Here is a 25,298-nt window from a genome sequence, read left to right as displayed (position 1 = left end):
CTGTAAACCTAAAAAAAAAATGAAAATGTACAAGCCTCCCTAAAACAACAAGATAATTAGTTGACCTCTAAAAGTTTTTGCAAATTTTGGTAGTTTGATTACAAGTAATTTGTTTTGTTTAAAAAAAAAAAAAACACTTGTTATTCTTGTAATTAAAGAATTACAGGAATGTTTAGACCAGGCTGTAGCCCAGAAAACAAAACAAAAAAAAATTAAACCTCTGTTCTTCTAGAAAGTGTTACGTAAACTATTTATACCACTTACAGCATGTTGAAAGTTAAAACAAAAGAATCCTTCATCAGTTTACTGTTACTGAGACTTTGGGGGTTAATGTGGGTTTGGTTCTCATATTTCCAAGAGAAGATTTTATTATAGCATATCAAAATCCCTTTGCTTTCACAGTCAAGCAGATGACAAACATAAGCAAAAATGTTTTTTTTATCAGAGGTTGCCATTAGAGATTGCATTTTAGACACACATTAATTCCATTTAAGCATAGCAGCAAAAATGCTTCTATAAATATGCATATAGATAGATGTGTGCGTGTATATACACATATATGTACACATACACATATACACTTCCTACAAAATGGCCAAAGGGAAAAGCTGAGTATTACATTCTAAAAAGAAATTGTTGCTTATGAGATGGAAAACACAAAGGGGCTGCCATTGCAAGAGAATGAGAAAAGCAAAGAGGGAGATAAGGTTAGCTTAAGAGAGGGTGAGGTGAATTCAAATGAGAATGAAAGAATGTGGAATGTTGGCAAAGAGCACAATGTGTAGGGAGTAATACATGTTTTTTTGGTTTTTTTTTACAATGGGTCTTGCCTCTTTAGAGCTCCTCTGTGCCATAGAGATCAAAATCTATAAAAGAAGCTTCAATCTGAATTCTGCATTCATTCCAACTAGCATCTAAACACAATTCTGTCTCATGTTCATGTTAAAAGGAAACAGTAGCTCTCAGAAAGAGAAGTAGTGCATAGACACTGAGGGGGAGCAAATGTGGAGGTGGAAAAACACTGGCATAGTCAGATTCTGTGACTAAAATCAGGGCTAAAATAACTTTTTTGCTCATAGAAAGAATTGGGGGAAAAAAATTGGTTTCTGTGGAGCTCACATCTGCATGGTACATCGAAGGTCATGACACACCTGTAAACCTTCTAATCTAAGCAGTGGAATCTTTTAAAGTCCCAAGTGGCAAGACATCAAAACTACCTCGTTTAGATTCTTGAAATCTGCTCTAATTGGTAGCAGCAGCTACCATGGGTCACAAAGCAGCTTAAAGCAGTCATTAGTTACAATCAGCTGTGCAGTTTTGGTGTAAAAGCTAATTTATTTTCTTTCATCTATCTAAAACCAGATATGAGCCTTCCGGGAATTTGCTACACAAGACTCCACATAATTAACATAAACAACACCTGAGTACAGCAGATATGTTACAAACATATTAAGCATTTCGTGTGACCAGGTCTTGGGTTGCTCATGAAATATGTTTACATTGACGTAGTTCCACTGTGTCTCATCTGAAAATGTATATATAGAACTATTGTAAGTGGTCAAAGTCACATGGGGAAAGCAGTTCTTAATCGATGTAAATCTCCTCACATGACTGGCTTTACATTAATATATTGACATAAACAGCTTCAATCTTGGAGCCCAATATAGTGCTGATTCAGAAATTTTGCGGCAGAAGTAAACTTTTAATGTACTGTGGGATGGTTGTGATCAGACTGTGGTATTGCTGAGGATGTGTGGGAGCCCAGGTTGCTTTTATAGAGATGTTTAGAGGTGTTTCAGTCTGGTGTCCTCCTTAAGCGCCCCTGAATGGCTAACAGTGGAGATTCAAGCACTTCTCAAACATGCTGGAAAGAATCAAAGTAACGCTCTGGATTTGTTTCCTGAGAGAATAACTTCAAAACATGATTTTAAGAAAAGTTAGTTTTTCAAAACTAACTTTTGAAAAACTGTTATTTTATGGGAACTGGATTAAGAGAAGCTCTGACCAACCTATCAGTACTTTCAGTGCAATTATTAAGGGAGGTTATGTTTTAAACATACATTATATTTCATTGAACCACACAATCACACAATTTCTATAGGAGGTGAATGCTGCTAGTCCTCATTCTTTAGATAATGAACTTGAGAGGCGGGTGCTCATGCCAGTTTTCCTGACAGAGCAGTTTGCACCCCTGCTGACTTTATAGATGTCCCTGTGTAATGAGAAAACTGGTTTCTGTTGAAAACTCAGGCACACACACGCAGACAACACAACTCGGCTCGCATTATTACAGCACTGATGGCACTATTCCACATGATCACCTTTAGCCATTAAAATACACAGCTGAATGGAATACAAATTATGACTTAGCATTAATGTGTGTTGAGTTTTGTTCCACTGGTGCTATACACAAATTTCCCTTTCTGATTCTGCTCCACCGAGACCAGACTGATGCATCACAGGCAAGGTTTGAGGTCCTGTGTCCAATTTGCAGCAGACGTTAACTTTCAAAACACTAGTGATGTAGTACATCAGCAATGTGTCTTAGTTTCTAATCACATTCACATTTTAGATCGCATGCATTATGTTGTGGAGGAAAGAAATTACCATATGGCCTAGAGGTTGCAGACTCCACCCACTGTCTGTCTCTACAGTCATTTTCCATAAATTAGAATATGACTTCAGATTATGCTTGTTTGTCAAATTAACAAACAAGCATAATCTGTTTTTAACGGTGACCTTTGTGGTAATTATGGGGTATGATGCTAGAAGAGAAGGTACAGAAAAAAGCAAAAGTAACAATTATGTGGGAAGATATTAAAATAACTAATTTCTCAGGTTCTTGTTATTGCATGTTTTGTTCTAACCTTTGCAAATGTATTCACATTCCTTGAAGTTTCATACTGTGACCAAAAAGACCACCTGTAGTCACAATATTGCAGTTTTTTGTTGGTCTTTCATTTTCACTTGTTGGTTGTCATAACACAATGAATTGTGATAAAGTTGAAGGGATATGAAGCTGTTGCAAGGCACCATAGCGTACGCGTAACCATTTGTTCAGGATACTGATATTTATCCACCCACCCATCTGAGTAACATGCAGTTTCCCAATTTTACTTTTAACTAATATAAAATTATATCAGCCACCAATCATTACTTTTTCATGGCTGCTCGCAATGAAAAAGTATGTGACTAATGTGTCTGCAACTTCACGTTGCACAAGTGTCGATTACTGTCTGTGGTTGCCAATCACAAAAACGGATCACTTGAATCTCATTGTTCGAAACTCGCAAAGTGCATTGCACCTCCTACTTCATTCTGCGCAAGTTTGTAGCAGCAAATCTAACTCTGATTGGTCAGAACCAACCAATCAGAGCCACCAGGAGGGTCTTAACGCTGTCAATCACGTTTTGACACTATACAATAGAATTTGTTCGAATAATGCATTTAACATTATTCAGGCAGTTTTAATTTAAACTTAGAATTATTTGAATGCAGCTCACATTTGACGTTGTTTCCTTTTTACTTGACATTATTTGATAGAGGTATTATTATGACATTTATTTGACTCTTTTATAATTGTATAACTACTTTCAAACTGTTAAATATTGTATTACTTATCTTAGGTTTTTGGTTGTCCGTTTGACTGAATAGCTGCTGCATTGTGCCTGCCTTAAAGGTTTTTGTATCTTTTTGTCTACATTAAGGTGATTTTTTATAGTTATTTTCCAGATCACAAATCCAGTAGCATTTATACCCAAGTCAAAAATTTAACAGCCAATCCATGTGATTTGTATGGATGATCGGCAGTGATTGGAAATCATGAGTGATTGATATCTGTATTGGCAGTAACAAATCTGATCAGAGCATCCCTTGCAGAAAGTTATTTGAAGAGTTTGAAGTATGCATTATACTAATTTTGCAATCTCTTGCACACTACAAAGTTAAACATTTAATTCAGTGTAAACACTGTGTGCATTTTGTACTTGATGTAAAACAGCAGAAACTTCTCTAACAAGTGAATAAATTGTTAGAAAATTAATTATTTTTGTATAATCTCTAATATTTTTTAATATCTTCTTTTTGGAATATATTTATTTTTTTAAATTGAATTCAATTATCTGACATGGGACCAGACTGTTCACGTAATTCATCTAATGTAACTGAAGCCAAAAAAGAAACGGATTCAGTTTCAGAAATTAGGCTAATAAGGAACTTTTGAAGATAGAAAACAAAGAAAATGATTGGAGCATGTTAAGACTGCAAGACTGGCGAAATCACTACGGACAGGTTTTGTGCATCGTCAGAAATAATCAAGAGAGAAAAAACCAAGAGAGATATAATCAGGAATGTCTTTAGCATTTTGTTAAACTGATCCACAAAGCAACAAAGGTTACTTTGGGTTTCATCTGAATGTTTAGTGTAGATTATTACTGGAAAAAGAAATCTTCTTAGACGTTTTTACTGGAACCAAACTCTCATCCTATTATCATTTTTGTTTAAAAAGAAAAAAAAGTGAGGCAACAAATAAGATCATTATGTATATTTTTAAGTGCTGATACAATAGTTACCTTTTTTGATTGTGTGGCTTAGTTTAGATATTTCATTGACATTCTATTTCCAGGTTTATTGAACCAGCTTTAGTCCATTTTACAATTATTTCATCAGCTGTTGGTCACCATGACTTCAGTGTGGAATGAGATTTCCTCTTGTTTTGTTGCAATTTAATAGACTCCAAACCCTCAAGGTCTTATAAACAGTGGAGACGTTCTTAGTGATGACATAGCTCAAGGAAAATTTGTTTCCTGCTTTTGATAAAGGGAATAATGTTGTACAGAAACTAACCGTTGCTTCAGGGGGTTTTAGATTTGATGGTAGTTTTTGCCTTCATTTAATTAGACATTGCAGAGTGAATCTGCCTGTGTTTAAAGCAAAGCATTTTGAAATTCTTAAAAATGTAACAACACAAAGCTATGTGTTGCACCTGGCTGGACTATGCAACACTTTTATGAACCAATAGCTGAATAAGTTATTGAATTAAACTGAGTTAAATTTACGTTTGAGCCTGCATATTTTTGGGCTCAGATTCCCAAAGCTGCATGCTTTTCTCCACACTGAAGCCATGTTAAATGGTTAAAAGAGGAATAAAAAAATCTACATCTTCCCACCAGGATGTCAGTCTGCTGACCATGCTTGCCAAGCTTAGATCATCTGACGAGAGAAGTTCAACTGAAATAATTTGCTGTACATTTGAATATCTTTCAGTTAATATGGCAAGGATTTTCTCAAAGCCCAATAGAAAGACCTAATCAGTGTGGGATGGAAAACTTGGTCTTTAAAGAGATTGAGAGAGCAGATTGGCATCTCAAGTGCAAACCTTCTGGATTAATTTGCATGTGGTGCAAGGCAGATTGCTTTGGAAATGCATTAATCTCTAAATGAATATGTTTCCAGCATAGTTATGTCAATTGTTGCATAGTAACATTCACTCTCTCCCTAAATCTGTACTGGCTGATTTCACTTACTGGAGTGAGAAACACACTGAACTCAGATTCACCCAGCCACACTTAAAAGCATGCAAAACAATCATACACTCATAAGTAGCCAATTTGGGGGTAAGGGCCATGGCCAAGGGCACATCAACATGTGGCAGGAAAGCTGTACTACTTGTCCTCCCACTAAGCCACGCAGCCACCCTTGAAAAGCCAGCACATAGCACAGGTTACGACAATTATGAGAAGACAAAAATGACAAGGGGGAGGGAAAAAGGAGGAGTAGAAATGACATAAGCCGCAGAAGTCGCTGTTGTAATTCTGAATTTCTTAGTAGTTGTTATGCTTTTTTTGTGCATGCATTTAAGTTTTTGTTTATGCCTGTCTCCATGTGATTATGTTTGCTGGATTTGTGTGTGTGTGTGTGTGTGTGTGTGTGTGTGTGATTCAGGTGGCAAACCACAAATGCCAAATGATTAATTTGATCTGGATTTGTCCATCCATGTCAGCTTGTAGCTCTCTCCACAGCGCTGCTATACATCCACTTTAGCTGGTGGAATAGTTAGGACTGTTTCAAGAACTAATTGCAATGTAGCACTCTTAGAATAACAGTGCTTACTGTTGGCTAAAAGCACTTCTTTTCCTTGTTTTGCTGTGCCCCATTGTTTGACAAAGACCATTAAGCACTCTAATCTTTTTTTGCACAAAACATGTGATTATGAGCTGACGTTTTATAAAAAAAAAGAGGCTTTGATCTGAGAAACTAAAATAAAGTGAGCTTGTCTGATTCATTCTCAAACCCACTTGGGGGGTTCTGAACGGCCAAGTTTTAAAAAAGCATTTCAGGTTGAAAATCAAACTGCAAATATTTGTAGCAGATTTGATAGTCAGCATGCGGATTTGACTCATTGCTTCACAACATAGTATTCATTTTGTACATTTTGGGTAAAAGGAAGCTTTGTATATAGCATTGGTCACGTTTTGTCTCTGTTGCGATCATTGAAAACTGATGAATGTTTGCTGAAATGCAGCATTCGAGTGAAGAAATCTCACATTCTGCTCATGAATAGAGCTGATGGACTCATTGGAAGGATTCAGGCTTCAGTTTCATTGCTCTCATCACACTTTCATGAACATTTAGCAGCCACTTGCTGCCGATGGTGCTAAATGCAGCTCAGTGTTAGTTGGCATTTATGAAGGGTAGTTGTGATTATTTATTTTTTTTATTAATTTCCAGTTTCCTCTTTTTCCTGAATGTTTTTTTTTAAACATAAGGCCATCTGTTTTTTTTAGATCATCACTAATTATTTGCCAAATTGAACATTGAGTAATTCATGTTAGATTTGTAGACAAAAGCTAGTTTCTAACTTGGCTAATTTGTACACCAAGGTCAGCAGTAATTATTGGGATAAATCTGTTTTAATAGACTGGTGCACCTTTAAATTGTTTCCTATCATTTATTAAGCAATACCAGTTTGTGCTAACATCTTTCTGTTTTATTTAATAATTTTGTTGCAGCCAAAAGTTGCAACATAATTATTTTATTTTTTCACTGAAAATTTAGTGAAATTGTACATTGTATTCTGTACAATGACATTACAATTATAGTTTTATAGGTGACGTCTAAGGTGGAACAAGTTGGTTTTGTGGGTTGAAATATGACTTCTTTTGACGTCTACACCATTCTAAAAGTAAAGGCACCAAAGCATTTTTTCATCGCTTTTTAAAGCATGGTTCTTTTAGAAGTAATTTAAAATATTTGTGATTCCTCACCTGGCTTCCCTGACAAACTGTAGGTCAAAAAAATACACAAAAAAGCCTCAAGTAAATGACAAACATTGTAGACTTGCTTCTACTGAATCATATTGACTTTCCCATTTGTTTTAATTAGAAATCTGCATATGCACTTCTTTTACACCCAGATAAATGCATGCAACAGACATGCATCCTGCCATCTATGCCTTATATCCAACACTCTGTGGGTGTTGGTTCCTGAGGGCCACCTACCTTACCGCAGTAATGAATAAAACAACAGCCACTTGGATGTATCTCTCTCTCTGTGTGTGTGCACAGAGGTTCTGCTGATATGCTGGTTTACAAATGAACACCTTTTGCTGGCTATTTTTGCTGGAGCTGTGGCAGTTTCTGGTGATGCTTGTTGTGGATGTGTGCATGCATAGATGGTAAGCTAAAAAAATAAAAATAAAAATAAGACTTGCCAAACCAAAAGACAAAGAAAAACAGGAACAATATCCATGATTGCTATAAGGAGTAGGATATACTTCCTCTTTGAACTGCAATATTTGCATGCCTCTTCAGAGTAATCAGTGTTTGTATGAAATTAACTGTTTGCTATTTTCCTTTAAAGAAACCATGTCATTATTACTGTTATCATTTTTATTCTTGTTTTCAGTCCTTCACACAGGATGAAGCCTTGATCTTTTTGACATTTCACGTAATGCTTCTACTTTTGTTTAGGACTCTGTAATTAAAAAAACAAACTCATCCCTTTCTCAAAACTATGAAATAATACTGTACGATTTTTCAAACTGTCTTACACTTTTTATTCATGAAATTCAATTCAGAACTTTCCAGTTGCAAAATGACTTAGATATGACTTGGAACGTAAAGGTGCACTATAACACTGATTTGATACTACAGTTAGAAAGTTACAAGCAGCATCTCTGAGCAGCTGACTTCAAAGCAGATTGACTGACTTAGTATTCATCCGTTTTCAAGATGATGATGCAAAGGCTAGTTTAAACTGTACGAGTTGCTGAATAGAGCCCAAACACCAGCTGACATCAGGTAAGACGATGCCAAAGTAGATGTGTAATGATAAAAGTGAAATAAGCTTACAGAACCTGAAGTTGAAATGAAGGGGAATAAACAGAGACAAGATATAAGATGATGGCAACAGCAAAATATGACAAAGATACTGGGAAGAAAACATATAAATGAAGTGCTGTATGAACAGCTCTTGTCCTTATCTGCCAACTTTTACTGCAAAGTTACCAACTTTGCAGTAAATTATCATAATTTACAAAATCATGCAAAGTTGGCACTTTTAATGGACTTTTAATGCAACTTTTAGAGCAACTTTGCATTAAAAGTGTCATTATTTACCAAATGACACTTCATGACAACTGTCATAAACATTCATAAAGACTTCTTTATGTTTATGACAGATGTTATGTCATGTTTATGACAGTGTCATGTCAGTCTTATGCACAGCGCTTCAAATAAAGTGTTACCACAACTCCTCTGGCCAGTCGGCCATCTATCATGTATCACTGAGAATCTTTTAATTCCTCTGTAATGAAAATATGACACACATTAATTTGAAACCTATTACAAACCAGCTGACCCCACATGAAAGCAGTTAATCATGTCTTTATTTCTTTGTTCTTGTGTATGACTTCTATTTGTGTATGGGTGCGTGTGTGAATGCAGTAGGGTGCTCTAGTTTATTTGTGTGACCCATAGGATTGCCAATCGCTAATAGCTTTGTAAATGGAGGGGCTTTATTATGGCCTTTATTACTTTTTAACTGACTAACTGCTTACAGCTTGCAGTTTGTGTGTAGTAATGTGTGAATTTGTAATGAATATGAGAATGAGGAGGGAGGAGTGCAGCTTTAAAACAGAAGGTATCTTGTGTGCGGTGGATGGTGCGCATAAAACACAACTAGAGGGAAAGATGACCAGAGATATAAAAGGGGTAGGCATGATATGTGTGGTAAAAGTCAAGTTTCAGCGTGCACAGATCATAAGCTGAAGAAGTAAGAAGTAGAAAATGATGGAGGGAAAATGAGGACTACCAACTATTCTGCGTGTGGGCAGATAGATTGATAATTATAAGGAACAAATTAGTAATACTGAGTTAGCATAAGAGCAAGCGATAGATAAGACAGGAATGCAAAAACTCACACTCTGCTGCTCAGTGAATATTTAAAGCCTTAATTTCTCTGCTGACTACCAGCCTTACTGGGGCTTATTTATGAAGCAAATATACACTTTATCCTCTGTGTTTGTGTATGTTTATTCCTGCACGCTCGTTTGTACTCGTGTTTCTCTGCGTGCTAGTGTTTTCCTGTTTTGTAAGTATCCCAGTGCTTGTGTGCTTTGTGGTCTCTGTACACAGCGAGACTGGCAGTGACCAAGCTCCAACAACCAATCACATCCGCAGCACCATTGTATAGGATTTAAGACAGAATATATGGCAGCTGTTCTGTCCAGATGATCAGTAGGAGTACAACTTGTTTTTATTGACGTAGAGGACAAGACATCTGAACAACAGCTGGTAAGCAAACACAAGATTTAAATGAAATGACATGAGGGAAAAGACACTAAAAGGTGCCAGTTGAGAGGAGAAATTAAAGTTACAGTTTTGAGAGGAAAGAAGTGCCTGGAGATACAGTAGCAGGTGAAGATCGGAGGGGGCGGGGGAGTGTTTGGGTGTGCATGAAGGAGGCAGAGGACCAATCTAGAAGAACGGAGAAGAGGAGGGGGATTAAAATGAGAAGGGGACTTTGATGGAATTAGGGGGAAGCATTGCACAGAGCGGTGTGAAAGAGGAGGACTCCAGGGAGGGAAGGAGACAGAGGAGGAGAGTTCAGAAGTTTGGGGGTTTAAACTATGAGGCAAACGAGAATAGGATAGGATTTGATAGCAGAGGGGTTGAGGTGCAGGGGAGGAATGTAAATGTCTTAAGATGCTGAAGACATGCGGTTTGAAGGGGAAAGAGAGAAATCATTGAAAATTCAGCCAAGCCTTGAAATACAGTATGATGTCCATGACTTGTACATGTTTTAGAACCTTCTACCAAGTCGTTGCCAAAATCCTTCCTCGTTTTTGTCTTTATTCTTAGGGGTCTGTTTAAATACTCAAGGTGATCAAAATCATCAGATTTCTTTTTGCCTTCCTCTTGCCTTTATGTAAACGTCTCTTAGCTGTGAACAGGTAAATGATTCTGACCATCTGAGTGACATTTGTTGGTCCCAATTCGTCTGTGAAAACCTCCCTAACTTATACAGGCCTGTTGCTCTGTTGTGGTTCCTGTGGTACAAAGTAATTTTTGAATAGCAGGAAAACATTAGTTGAGTGGATCTTTCCGCAACCTATGTCTTGAACATCTGTTATAGCTTTTCTTTTTCCAAGAGTTTCCACATCTGTGCAGGTTTTCTCAGACTGAATGTAGCACAGGGTGTCACGCTAACCAAGCACAGCGGAAAAAGGATCAGCAACGACAGAGAGAGATCTTAGTGATGAGAGTGATGCTTAGAGAGACCTTTAGGAAAAGGGAGGATAGTGAACAGACATGGATAATAGACTAGTTAAATAAGAAGGGAGGTGCAGATAAATGAGGAGAGATCAGGAACATTGGTAGAAAGTGAATGAGGGCATGGCAAAGACAGGATGAGAGGCAGGGAGGACTCAAAATAAGATGAGGTTAGATAGGTCTCTTAAGGGGAAAATTGGAAGAGGAAAATGTTAAAAGTGCTATAGTGTACGGCAGAATGAGAACTGCTTCAATATTTCAAACTGTAAATCAAGAAGCGATATGTGTTGTGCAAAGTATTCATATCATGGACAAAATGGAAAGGGCAGCAAAAAGGCAGGCATCACTGCTGTCTAGAGTACACAGGTACACTGAAAATACAACTTGGGTCATTTTGAAGATGCTCTGCTATCACTCTAATTATCATTTACTTATATCTTGGCTGAGGCTTAAGTACTCTAGCAGCTGGCTCTCTGCCATCAGCTGTACTATTTCAAGATGGCCAATCGAGCATGGCTGGAAGAGAGCAGAGTCAGCTTTTACTTGCAAACAAGCAGGGCTGTGATGACGGAACGAAAAAACTTAAGAAAAGCCTCGCCAGTTTTCTACCTTTTACACGGATATCCAGAGCCCCGGCGATCCATGGAAATTGTCTTCAAAATCAAAAATAATAAGTGTATTCCGTTTTTAATATGGGAAGGGAAAAGGGAAAATCTCAGGTGACATATGTTGAAAAAGCACAGTCCTCAGTGTTATGCGACATTGAGACGCAGGGTTCACCTGCTGGTGAGCTGTAACTATGTGCTCTCTGTGCTGCTCAACTCTTTCACTGTGGAGAAAATGAATTCGCACTCAGAATGCTAAAAAAAATGTGAAGGAGAATAGAATAAAATATGAGTAGGGAAAAAAAATTAAAAGGATTTTCTTTGTGCGAAAATTAGGTTGCCTGTTAGTTTATGCCATTTATGCTGTATGACAAATCTGGGCTATACCCTGTCATCAACTCAAGCTTCAAGATTCAGACAAGCTCACACACAAAAGACTTACCAGTTAATCATCCTAATTGCGAGAAGTGACACTCCATTGGCAAAATATGGTGCCTAGCCTTTTATCCCAGCTTTTGCATTCCTGGCTGGGGTACCAGCTGTTCTACTCAGGATATTTGATTATTTGGCCTTTTTTTCTTTTCATTCATGTTTACTTTTAGATATGTATAGTCCCTGGAATTCCAATAAAAAATCATAGAAGTCCAATGTAGCAGCTGCTTATAAAATGGAAATTAACAGCACACAAATGACTAAAATGTTGAGCTATGGATTTCTTTAAAACAGTACCGGCTCATGATTTCATTAATCATATTTATCCCTCAGAAGCTGTCTTCTTAAGTTTATCTTTTAGGTCTGATGGAAACAGAGACGCGAACAAAGCAAAAAAAAAAGAAAACAAGAAACTTCTTTTCCTGCTGTCATAGTTTTATGGAGCAGAAAGCAAAAGGTTTTGTTTTCTTTGCATGTCCACATGGGTACATCGCAGATTTAGATTTTAAAAACTCTGGTCATCTCACTGAAATTTGAGGAAGTTATAAAAATGTGCAGTTTGTTCATTTGTTAAGATTTTGCTACACCTGCAATTTGCTTTATTGCTATGCTAAATGTGTCTAATATGCTCTAAAATTCATAATCATTTTTTTACTAGTTGGTATTTTTGCTGTACAGTCACTTATATTCTACAATGAACTGCAGTTTTCTCTGGCCTTGCATAAAAATGGACCTTCCTCCAATTGCATGCAAAATACCTTCTTAAATGTGGGGAAACTATGTCAGCGTAGAGAGTTGCTGCTACTTTGGTAGCAGATCTGCCTTTACGTCTTGTTTCAGATTTAGGACATGAAAACTTGTGTTTATGTACATTTATCGTTCACAAATAGCTTCATGAATTTGGTTGAATCAGGTTTTTCTGCCGAACGCCTCCTTTGCTCGAAAAGAGGCAGAAATTCACAATTTCTGTTTTAACAAATATCCATGTCAGCATGGAAAGTGCTGACACTTTCCATGCCCTAAACATGTCTGATCTTGTGTTTTATCATATATTAGGTTGCTTGCACACTATCATACATACCAGATGTTAAATATACACACATTTAATTTTATATCAAGATAGTGTAAGCAAGCAGTGCTAGGGATGATTCAGTACTTGCAAAACAGAATATGTAAATAACTATTTAATCTTGTTCTGAATAAATTTGGTACATGTACGTTTGACCTATGACATTCACATGCTTAGACGACACACAAAAAAAACCCACTTGCACTTTTTTTCAAAATACAAAAATACAACATTAACATTTTGTCAAGGTTTTCACGTTGTCCTTCTCAGGCTTCACTGATTTGATCTGCCCTTATCAGTACATTAACTCTTTGCCCTCTTTCCCAAATTGTGCAAAGTACACTTTAATTCGATGCTGTCCTCCCAGGTGCCAAAATGCTCTCCATTCTTGCTCTCACATCACTGAGGTAAATAACAACCTGTTGTGAATTTGTGAATGTGTGCTTGAGTGCGTGTGCTTGTGTGTGTCAGTGAGTCTGTTAGGGCATTTGACACCACAGGATGATAACAGCCCACTGTTCATCACCATCATCACTCAGCACCGCCACTGCTTTGCTTTCATCATCACACTGAGACCGGGACACCTAGGTTCAGCGTGGTCACAAATCAGAAATACATCACTTTTGTGTGTGTGTTTCTCCACAATCATTATCCTTGTCAGTCTGCCAGTGTACCTGTCACATTACTGTCATAAGCTCCAGCCTCAACAACGGGTTAGTATGTTTGTTTAAGAGACAGTGGGAAGGATGCCCCTTAGGATTTTCTAAATCCTCAGTTCTTTGACTGCAGTTGTTCTTGTGAAAAAGGGAGACAGAAACCCAGTTGGAGTTCAGGGAGGGTGAGGAAGGCAGAGGGAATTTGGCAACACAGAAGAGCCTGACTGATAGTCAAAGAGCAGGAGGCAGGTGTGCAGACTAAGTCAGATGGAGAGGGATTCTGCAGGGCTTGAAGCCATTTTACCTCAAATAAGGCAAGCAGATGGTTACATCAAAACAGTCACTGACCTGAATGATCAAATCGTAACGCTGCTGGAACTGTTTAGCGTTTGAAAACCATTTGTCATGAGCACCTCTTTCAGTGCTGCCCTCTTCTTTCAGCAAAACATCATGTGAAAAGAAGAGGGCAGCACCTTCTTCTTAACAACCATTGCCTCGACAGTGCTGAATCATTATGCTGCAATTATTTGATCTTTATAGACAAGTACAATAACAGCGTCACATAGTGTACCATTCTACTTTTTCAGTTCAGAAGAAAATTGAGTTGTGTTTTATATGTGTTAGTGAAGCTGGATTAGTGAAGCTGTAACACTATAYATATATATATATATAAGGGGATAGGTTTGTTCTGTCTTTGAGATACAAGTTACATACAACTTCTTATGTTATAGATATATTTGTATCTATATAATTGTACTTTTTGTTTTAAACATCTCAACATTTTACATTACTGGAGATGATTCATTTAAAATGTTCCTAAATTAAAAATACTTTGCATGCTGGCTTCTAAAGTCAGTGCTGGAAGTACAACAGAAATGCAAAGGGAACGATCTGACAGATTTATTATTGTGTACAAAACATCTCCCTCCTCAGTTTTTTTCGTTTTTTTCTCGTCTATCCCAAGGGTTCATTGGGCAATAAATAGATAAACAAGTTATTTATTGCTTCTTTATCAGTGTAAACAAACTAGAAAATGAATACAAAACACTTGACCACAAGTAGACATCTGATCGATGTGTCTTGACCAAATGATTTGGGGTCTCGGCTTTAGGATGCCTCATCTGTTCAGTTTGACCGCTGCTGTTGTTGCTGCTGTTGTCATGGAAGAGACGGTTAGGGAAAGGGTTGATGATTTAGTGCCTTTCTTCTTACACACTCCATGTATATTTGTGTGTGTGTGTGTGTGTGTGTGTGTGTGTGTGTGTGTGTGTGTGTGCGGCTGCCCTTGAGGCGACTGTGTAAAGCAAGATCCAGTGCTTTTATTTCCTGTCTGATTAATGTTGTGATGTTTGCCTTTCCGCTCACCGTCACATTATAGTAAAGGGGAAAGAATCCAAACTACCGTATGTTGTTTAAGTACAGATTTGTACATCTTTGGTTGTAAGTCAACATGCAGTGATGCTCTAACAAAGCAGACAAAGAATAATTGACTTCCAGTCATCCTCTGACAGAAAAAAAATGTTATGAAGAAGGTTCTTGTGTGGTTATTTTATTTTTCTCTTGTATGTTGGAGATCAGATGCATATATGAAATTATAATCATTATAGAGCTTCTGATTTTGAATTGCTCTTTTCATTGGACAATCAGGGTTTATTTCCTACCTTGAGGCATTCAGACATTTTCAGGCACATTTGGCAGATAGTACAAATCAATGTTATGACTTGTAGACATCTGTTATTGAAATTGTTTCCACGTATGATACTACTCATATATTAACCTTTTTCTTTTATGTTTGGCTCTGCCAGCACAGTGGGATTTTTTTAATGGGGCCTGCTTAAATGCTGGCAGAAGATGAACCAAAGGCAGATAATAGACAACTGATCATTATCACTTGAAGTGCATATTTTACTCAGTTTTGAAGTCACTCTGTGACTGCTGCACTCTTTTGATTCACATATTTGTTGCTGATCAGATGTTTGATAAGAACACACACAAAGCAATCAGCCACACAAAAACAGATTGCTGTACATCCCTGAGCAACTTCTAATCTATGTCTGAGAGCATGTTGCCGTGGTAACATTATTGGAAAAAGCTAAGATTACAGAAACCATGTTGCGTTTCTCTTGCCACACTAAAATTCAAATTTTGAAAATGTACATATCACTTTTTAGAGCCAAATTTAAAACCCAACTGCAAAGATACAAGCAATTTAATTGTTAAAAAATTAAAGCAATGATTAAAATTATTGCTAGCATTTTAGCATCATTGGAACAATTGTTTTGACCCCTAGATATAGGACCTAAAACCATCCTCTGTTTCATTTGTCCCATTTGAAAAGTTCAGAATTGTTTCCCAGCAGTACCATCCTCAAACAGATTTCAAGTCCATTCATAATTTAACTCTAATGGAATAGTTAATGTCTTTGTGTTTGCTTCAATTGCTTTTTTCCAGCCCCTTTTTCCTCTCCTCATTTATACTGCATGAGTATAATACTAACCGAGACTCAATCAGCAATAGAAAATGTATATTTTCAGATGCTGAGGAATTAAACGATTAAGAGATGTATATTTCATGAGGCCTTCTGATGTAGAGAAAGATTGAAAACTCTGCATAAAGACTATGCAAAATGGAAGTTCTGGAATTAATTGTCCTTCAGGAGGTAATTTGGATCAATATTGTGTTTGAAAAGTAGGCCACAAAGCAATTTACTGGAAAACGGGGTTAATGTTGCCTAGACATTTTGTTTTAGTTTAAAATAGAGCTGTCAACGTTAAAGCGTTAACGCATGTGATTAATCTGAAAATGTTAATATGTTAATATTACATAAGACAGATTCATTGATCTACTTTCTAGGTATTTTTACCTAAAAGCCTTTCTTCACGGAGGGTCACCTAGTTCACAGCAGTGTGTTATGGGCTTGACACACAGAGAGCGGCAGTTCTTGTTATGGGCTACATGGCCATTTGCCCAGGGCAGCAACACTAAGGGGTGGGGCGCCCAAAAACTAGAAAATAAAATATATCTCATCTATCAGTTGTCCCCTGAACAAATTTACTGCAACTTGTATGAATGTGTTGTGGAGTAAGTTTCCCTTAGTGTTGAGTACTGGGAAATTACATTACTGGGGCCTTCCTAGGGAAACCATTCCTGGCGATTGTGCCTGTGTGGGTCAATAAGTCGTCTTCCGATTGGAAGGTTGTAGATTCCATTCCAGCTTCCCACTGCCACATGCCGATGTGCCTCTGGGCAAGGCACATAACCCCAAATTGCCTACCGATCTGCATATCGGTGTATAAATGTATGCGCGTTTGTGAGTGCGATTGGGTGAATGTGACTCAGTGTAAAGAGCTTTGAGTGTCAAAATGACCTGAAAAGCGTTATTTAAGTTTAGTCTATTTACATTTTCCATTCCCGGCGCACCATTTCTGTATAAACCATTTCTGCATGCATATTTATATATCAAGCTTAAAAGTAGGCATTGTGTTCATGGCGCTAAAGTGAGATTAATCTGGTTAAATTTTTAAATCAGCAACTTTAGCTTAAACACTGTTTGACTAAAATCAGAATGGCTAAGTTAATCCCCTGTGGAAAAAATGGCAATAATGTAGGCCTAGTATTTTTATTTTATTTTTTCGGGAAGACTCCATAGATAGTACTTCTCTTCACACAATGGAGACATCGTAGTTCCTTTTGCACACTGCAAAGTTGGCACTTAACCTCCATCCTGTAAACTGCAGCCTGTACAAGACTGCAACAGACCTCAATATGTGGTAGAAAACAGATCTCAGCCTGTGTAGCTCGGTCATTAATGGAATTAGAAATCCAAAACCTAAACACATGCACAGCTACACACACATCCGTTTTTTTTTTCTTCTTCCGGTCAATGAAATAAGAGTTTCCAGTGCCTTAATGGATCAGGCTTTCATGATTAGCACCTTCGTGGATTTAAAGGCTAAAGTTGGTCGAACTCGGAGGCTAAATGGGAGGAAAGCAAATGGCACATGGTTAATTGTGTGTAACATTCTAAAGAAAATACCACACCTCTACCAATTAGTCAACCCACAGGCTGGTTGACATTTAATTGTATGACTAATTTAGCACTGACTGGAACTTTATTGACTCTAACATAATGGTGCACTCCAGTTCTTCCTTTTTTCTTCTATGTGCAGCATGTTTCATTTTGGCCAGCGCACTGTCACGTTTGACCTATAACTGACCTTGAAATGACCTCTCATTTTCTCCAGCAATCCAGATACTCAAGCTTTTGTTTAATGCATATCATAGAAAGTAAATTCTTGTTCCAAAGCTCAGCTTTCTCACACGTGTTATGAAAATACATTCATGTTTTAGGAGTCATTCCAATTAAATAGTCAGAAAGATGTAAATAACTAAAATTAACAAGTTTTTTAAATTTAATTTAATATCATTTATAAACCCAGTTAATCTCAACGTTTTCCCAGGAATGATGGTATTCAAATCGGGTGTCATTTGTAACCCTTTGAACTAATGCAGGGGCCAATCATCTCCCCTCACTGTCCATGTGTAATCCAACACTATCACAGTGTTGCATCCCTGCATAATGATGCAGGGATGCATCATTATGTTGTGAAAGTACTACATGAGAGATGATCTGTGAAAAAAATCAAGCTCCTCTGCCTTCTCCCGTACTTCTACCGAAATATGCTGACATACACCACTGTCCGTCTGAACCAATCAGAGCCAGGAGGAAGGTCTTAGCATTGTCAGTCACGCTCATGCATACCCTGATCAAGTTGCCAGTTTGCTGCACCTTTACTAATGGCGGAGAATCATTACAGGACAACAGTTCATTCACATTCGCGGCAGGGCCCGCTCTTTGGAAGGAGCTGCAGCGTAGCAGACAGCAAGCAGGAGGGTGTGAGCTGTGCATGCACAAGTTTCAAAACACTTCTCATGGCTAAGGTTGGTTGTATTTCTGCAGCTGGCAGTAGGACCACAGGGATAAGATAGAGGAACTTTTTTTTTCCTCTTCCAAAGATTATCGGTCTCATATTATACTGTCATGACGTAGTGACAATTTTACCAAATATAGAAAAAACAATTTTTATAAAAGTTACGTATTTTATCTGCTATTTGCGACATCTGCACTTCTCTTGGCTAGATGTAGTTTCAGCATCTTCACTGGGATTCTGTTTAATTTTTTCCGATCCTTTTTCCATAGGTGCCATCTTTGACGAGTCGGCCCGGAAAGATGATGAAGTTTTTCGTCTCGCTGTGGCAGATCTCAACTTGAACAATGAGATCCTGGAGACAGAAAAGATCACCTTCTCTGTGGAATTTGTTGATGGAAACAACCCTTTCCAGGCTGTTCAAGAAGGTAAGAATAAAATACGGCAAAAAAGTTCTAAAAGGACAATTTCTTCTGCTGTAGAAGGTAGATGACTTTGTACTCGTTTGAACAGGGATAAAAGCTAAACAGTGAAATGTTCAATCCACTCTTCCTTTTTTTTGCTTCAAAACTCCCTATACTATAACATAAACTTTTAAAATTGTCAGAGTATATTTTTTGGGTTTGGGAAAGTCACTCAAAGCTTTTATTTGGATGCTGGACTTAACCACAGTTCATTTGAGTTGACTGAATCACTAGGATCTGTACATTAGAATGATCCATTCACCAGATATGCTCACCAGATCACAAGGTGAATTTGTTCAGAGCAGCGCTGATTCATTCAGCGAGCGACTCACATGCTGTTAATCAGCATGAACAGCTCAGGTCCAGATATCCCTTGTTTTGTGCCTCCTGATTTCCCAGCGCACTGTGAATGGATCACATCCTGATTCGCAACTACCTGTGCTGTGGCTCTGTGTCACAGCGTGAATGGATCAGTCCTGTTTCGTGGCTCACTGCGGTGTTCGGACAACGCTGAATGATTTTTTTTTCTTGCTTTAAGACAAGAATGACAGTGATAGTAGCTATAGAAATCTAATAAAAGTTGTTTTTCTGTCACTGCGGGAACGGCTATATCACAGGAGACTGTACCGTTCACGCAGTGTGTGAACAGCACACGTTCTGATTGGCTGTACGGTGAATGTGCTGGTGTGGCTGTGTGTCTCTGATTGGGTAAATCTTTATCATAGTTTGTGAGACAGTGCTGGTACATCCAACCAGCACACTGACACTGACCCATCTAAACTGCAAAATGAACAAATGAGTGAGTGCTCAGTGTGTTTACTTCAACTGATTCGTTCATTGAACAACACAACACTTACATAACACTACTTTAAATGAAAGTCTTACTTATTACTTATTATAGAAGAATGAACTGTTTAAAGTAACTATCTGATGACATTATTTAAAAATTAATAAATTACTATTACCTCAAGCTTATTTATTCTTTTAGTTTTTCATATTACAATAATTACTCATTACAAAGTTTCGCCTGCAGGTCTCACCAAATGCTGAGTTGCTCAAGATATATTTTTGATCAACCTTTTAGCAAACCCTCAAGTGTGGATGGATTCACAGCATGTAGGAGAAACTAAATTGTTGAGCAGCATGCATGAGCCCTCAGGTAGTGGACCTGTTTATGTCAGTGTGACTGATGGAGATAAAGTAGCATATATTTCACCTTTTTCAAATTAGTTTTTTTATTTTAAAATGTGCAGTGGATGTTTTTCCGATGTTTTTCTTGCTACCACTCACCACATCCAAAGGCACTCGTTCTTCTTCTATTCCCTTGCATATCAGACCTGTTAGGCAACAAATAGTTGACTCAGGTAGTTTTAATATTATGGCTGATTTGTGTGTAAATTCAATTTTTTGAAGTTTTTAAAAATCTACATTAGATGCTTGACATAAATTTTTTAACCTTTGTTGCATGAAGACACATTTGTGTGTAGAACAGCTTTGCTCTCAAAGTCAGAAAAGTTTATGAACACGCTGCATAGAAAGTCCCAGATGTGAGGATTTCAGCAGATCACTTCTATTTATCACCAACTAAATGTCATGCATTTTTTTATTTTTATATTTGTAAATTGGATAAAATTTGTGCATAATGTTGCCTGATAAATCATTTACAATCTGGCATTTTAAAGGTTAATTATTTGATTGATATAACTTGTTGTTTGTAAACTGAACATTAACTCTATGTTAATGTGAATTAACATATAGATAATTCACATTAACTCTGTTTTCTTCAAGGGCTGGATTTACTTACATTCATGAAAGGTTAGGCAGTAATTAGCACTTTGCCTTGCATTCGTGTTTGCTGAAATATCTAGCCATAATTAGCTGCATATTTACAGAGGTGGTAGCTTATTATGTATTCGTCATTTGGGGATCTCTGACACTTTCTTTGTGAAGTAGAGCTGAAGAAGTGTAGGTTGGCTCTGGATTAAGTAGGAGATCACTAAGCTTACAAATAGGAAATGTAATTATGCTGCAGGAAAGATGCAAATCAACAAAATACTCTGGAGTAGTAAGATCTAGTCATGTCTTTCTATCTGGTGTGATGAGGTAAATGAGGGAAAACATGTGATCAAAAGGATTCAGCTGGGCATCTATTGCAATTTGTGTTTTAGTAATCCTTAAACCCACATTTGAACTTCCCATCTCTTATGTTTATAATATTTCTAAACTTCCAGGGCATTGTATTCGTTTTTTTAGCTCATTTTTTCTTTCCCTTCTTTCCTGTGTTCCTGTTCTTCAGAGATGGAGAATATGACACACTGAAATGGTTCTTGCAAAAATCTTTCACGCATAGTAAATCACAAAGTGCAACCTTTCAAATGTGCTAAGTCGTCTACACAGAGGGTCTTCATTTTTGACTAAATGGCTCATTTATTTTAGTGACTTCCAGGCACAATCACAGTTCAGTGTTGCTTTCTGTTACATGTGATACATAAAATGTGATATTAATCATAACTGCTACACAGTTACTTTTTATAATAGGGGTGGGGGGAGATGGGAACTGAAAGAAGGATCCCTACAGCTATGCATGGCCTACACCTCTACAAGCTGCTAGTGGTTTGGTGCTTTATGAAGTATTTATTTAGTGAAGATCCAGAAAATCCATTATGTTAAATCTGATGACTACAATGACAAAAAGAAAAAAGTATAAACTGACCTTGACATTGCTCAACTAAATTTTTATTTGACACAAGACAATTCTGTTTAAATAAACAATTGTCTGCACTCTGTCATACAGCTGCAAACAGAAATATTTAACCTCCCAAAGATTTTTAAATATTTATTAGTTCAAGTTTCTCAAAGCACTATTCTGCTTTTGAGTGACTATTACATAAAACAGAAAACGCATAGCATTGACGAACTCTACACTGAATGTTCATTTGATTCAGTTCTAACGGTATGCATAAATCCCAGCCATAAAGGTATTCAAGGTGAGAACAAATGAGCTTCCTCAAAAGCTGAAAGATGAGAATATTAATTTCCCACCATTTTGTCATAACAGTCAAAGAAACACAAAAATATTCTAAGGGAGTTCAAAACCTATTGGCCAGCTACCTGGCTGGAAGATAGTCCAACAAATCCACAAGGGCTCAAATCATGCAAGACAGCAGTTCTGATCACATCTCCAATCAAACCAAAGTTTGTTTGTCAATAAAACCATAGAACATTCTAGTGTGGCACTATCTTTCACCATATTTTGAATTTTTTTATTTTTTATTTTGGGATAGGATTTAAAGGTTGCAAGTTGAAATGGGGAAATATTCCAGTGATGTAATAAGTGTGTAGCTGCCAAATGAAAACAGTTTTCAGAGGTTGTAAAATAAAATTAAAAAAAGCTCCACAAAGTACTGAAGCTGTGCATGAGCACTGCTGCAAATTAAGAACAACATTTGTAATTTTCATTTCATTTTTCATATATTCGTTTGTCAAAATAACTCAACGTATCAACAAATACATTTAGTGTAACTGGGATTCATGTCATTCGCTGCTATTATCATTCATCCACATCACTGTGTTTGTGCATGCTTGTGCATACAATACATTCTCACCACTGCATGACACACAATTGTGGGTCTGCTCCTGTCACTTACGCTCGCATTTTACTTCCTGCACCATATCCCTTCGTTTTCATGGCTGGCGCAGCCTAGACAGTGCTTGTGGAGCAGGTGGAGCTGTGTGGTGTCTGTCTGTATTCATGTCATTGTGTACTTGCTCATGTCTCCATCGATTAAACCAGTAAGAACCACCTAATTGGATAACAGTCTATGCAAAGGTGGGGGCGAGCAAATGGAAAGCATAAGGAGACCACAGGAGGGAGGGAACTCAATAGTTGTCTTGCCTTATTTTTCATCTCAACTTAGTCTTGACATTCAGCACCACCAGATACGCTTCAGAGCATGCTGCTAAGGACACGTGTGTTGAAGTTGAACGCTTTAGAATTTCTGGTTAACATTTTATTTTTCCTAGCAATAGGTTGTGTTTGAACATATGCCATTGACAGTTAAGCGGAAGTAAGTCTACCCATTAAAACTGCAGATAATTTGCATTTAATTCTAACTTTTGTGAAGCATATTTCATTTTCAAAACCTACACTTACATCACCATGCTGTGGTATGGACGTTTTTGTTGACTGATGCCTATAAATAAAATTTAATGTGGTAAGCATGATCTAGTTCTTTATATTTGCTAAACATAAGATTGCTGGCTGGTGTTTTACTGCTTTGCTCTTTTAAATGTGAAAATTGTTAGTGTCAAAATTAAACTAGTTTTATAGAGAAAAATAAGGTACATTTTCCTACTCTGATAAATCCCATCCACGTTAATGTGACTAAAAATCTAGAAGGGAATGACACCAGTAGAATTTTAAAACTAGATGTTAAAAGGTCCTTGTAAGCATTGTGTACTTGCATCTATCTCAACCAAGTCACGTCTGGTGCTAATTATGAGCAGAGCCTTATAGTCTGACATTTGAACAATGAAAAAACAAAGAATAAAGGTGAGCTTACCAAAAATTCAAAAGACAATCAAAAGGAGCTTCTGCAGGGATAGGAGACACTGGCTGGAAGATAACCCCATCAACAGCAGTCAAGCATTTATGGACTGAGAATGTGTAATGGAACATTTTTTCTAATGCACTGCTCATCTCTTTTATTTTGGCCTCATTTACATGGAGCTGGTTTTCGGTGACACCATAACATTTTTGTTTTCCAGTCTAGCTGCTCGTTTGCACGTCTCCAGTTATAAGAGTCTCTGACACTGACACTTTTCAAAACCAGGTCTCAGATTGGACATTTTTGGGAACACTCCCCCACAGAGGTGTGAAGAACCTCACAGGTGTGAAAGCAAACGTATGCAGAACGCACGGATGCAGGATTCATTGTACATGTCTCAACGGCAGATGATGTTTAAAAAAAACAAAAAAAAAAAAAACAAGGTAGAAAGCACTGTTCTGTGTTTGTTACTTAACCTTTTATTTAGCACATCTTCTAACACTGAATATATATGTGTCATAAGACATGAGCTCAGCACCAGGAAGGCGTATTGTAGACAAGCGGAAGCTGACTGGCAATTTGTCCATTCCGGAGAAACGGCTGTTGAGTCCAGGGTCATCGGCCTGCCTCATTCATAACTCGAAAAGTTATGAGCTCCTCAAACAGCACCACAATAGTGGATGAGGCTGCAGAGTCAGGCCTAGTCCCTGTGTGTGCACAAGAACAGGTGGAAAACCCAGGCTGAAGTTAGCAGAACAACCTGAATGCTGACTGTGTAAAGATTATTTACAAGCTACAGCTGATCGCTTATATTCCTCCATGAGGTGAAGGAGTACACTGTGGAAATAAAATGATTCGTGGTTTTCTGCCCCCGTAACCACAACTTTCTGAACCATTTTTTGCTATAATTACAGCAACAATCATTTGGGATTTTCCTCTAGACAACAGGTCACCTAGAGATAAATATTTGTTCCCATTCTTCTTAGCAAAGCCATTCAAGCTCATGTGGATTGGATGGATAATGTCTGTGAACAACTATTTCCAGGTCTTCTTCCACAGATTTTTGACCAGATTCTAAAATGGACGTTATTTGAGGCGTTGACTGAAACAGTCTAACAAGAGCATGCTTTCATCTGAACCAAGAATGAGAGGCTTCGGCCCAGTCTTATATCTCCTGTAGTCTCCACAAGGTTTTCTGAGACGCTTGACTACATGTGCACGCCACATTTTTCAGATTTATAATGTTATTTTTTTATGTTATGAACATGCACTACTTGTAGTTTGGGTTTGTAATGTGACAAATATGAAAAAGATTCGAGGCTTTGTTGTCTGGAGTATTATTTTTCAATTTAAGGACTGTTTTCTGAGTCATTCTTAACTTTGTTGCTCAAAACTGGCTATTATTATAAAATATTGAAGGATTATTCAACTCTTAAGCAAAGACAGTTATAACATAACAACAATGGGTTTTTTTTTCTCAAATTCAACAAAATTCCTTTTCTTCTGTCTACTGCTTTTTTATGCACATTTTACAAGACAGTGACTTGAATTTCTTCTTTGGTCAAGGTCCACAAGCACAGGTGAAGCTTTTTAAAACATGTTATTGTATTTCTGCATTTTCAGTAGAGTATAAATTGATTCTTAGTTGTCAGGCTCAAATTTCATGGAAACTAATATTCATTTACTGAAGAAGAGCGTTATTTATAGAATTTCCTGATGCAGTGCTTTAACCAACTCCCTCTGATGAATCTCTGAGTTGTCATGAATATTTCATTGACATTATTTCATTTAATTTTAATTAACTCAACAAGGATGCAGTGTCCTC

The 25,298-nt window shown here is 37.3% G+C and overlaps 1 protein-coding gene across 1 annotated transcript in view; it reads left to right on the top strand.

Moving 5' to 3' along the window:
* Positions 1 to 25,298, top strand: part of grid2 (glutamate receptor, ionotropic, delta 2) — a 448,080-nt gene that overhangs the window by 62,780 nt on the left and 360,002 nt on the right. The window contains exon 2 of the mRNA XM_008418414.2: positions 18,735 to 18,890. Coding sequence (XP_008416636.1) covers positions 18,735 to 18,890 — 156 coding nt within the window. The remainder of the gene's footprint in view (positions 1 to 18,734; positions 18,891 to 25,298) is intronic.

Source organism: Poecilia reticulata, linkage group LG9 (assembly GCF_000633615.1).
Source record: "Poecilia reticulata strain Guanapo linkage group LG9, Guppy_female_1.0+MT, whole genome shotgun sequence".
NCBI lineage: Eukaryota > Metazoa > Chordata > Actinopteri > Cyprinodontiformes > Poeciliidae > Poecilia > Poecilia reticulata.
Note: the sequence above shows the minus strand (reverse complement) of the source record. Positions and strands in the feature narration are given on the sequence as shown.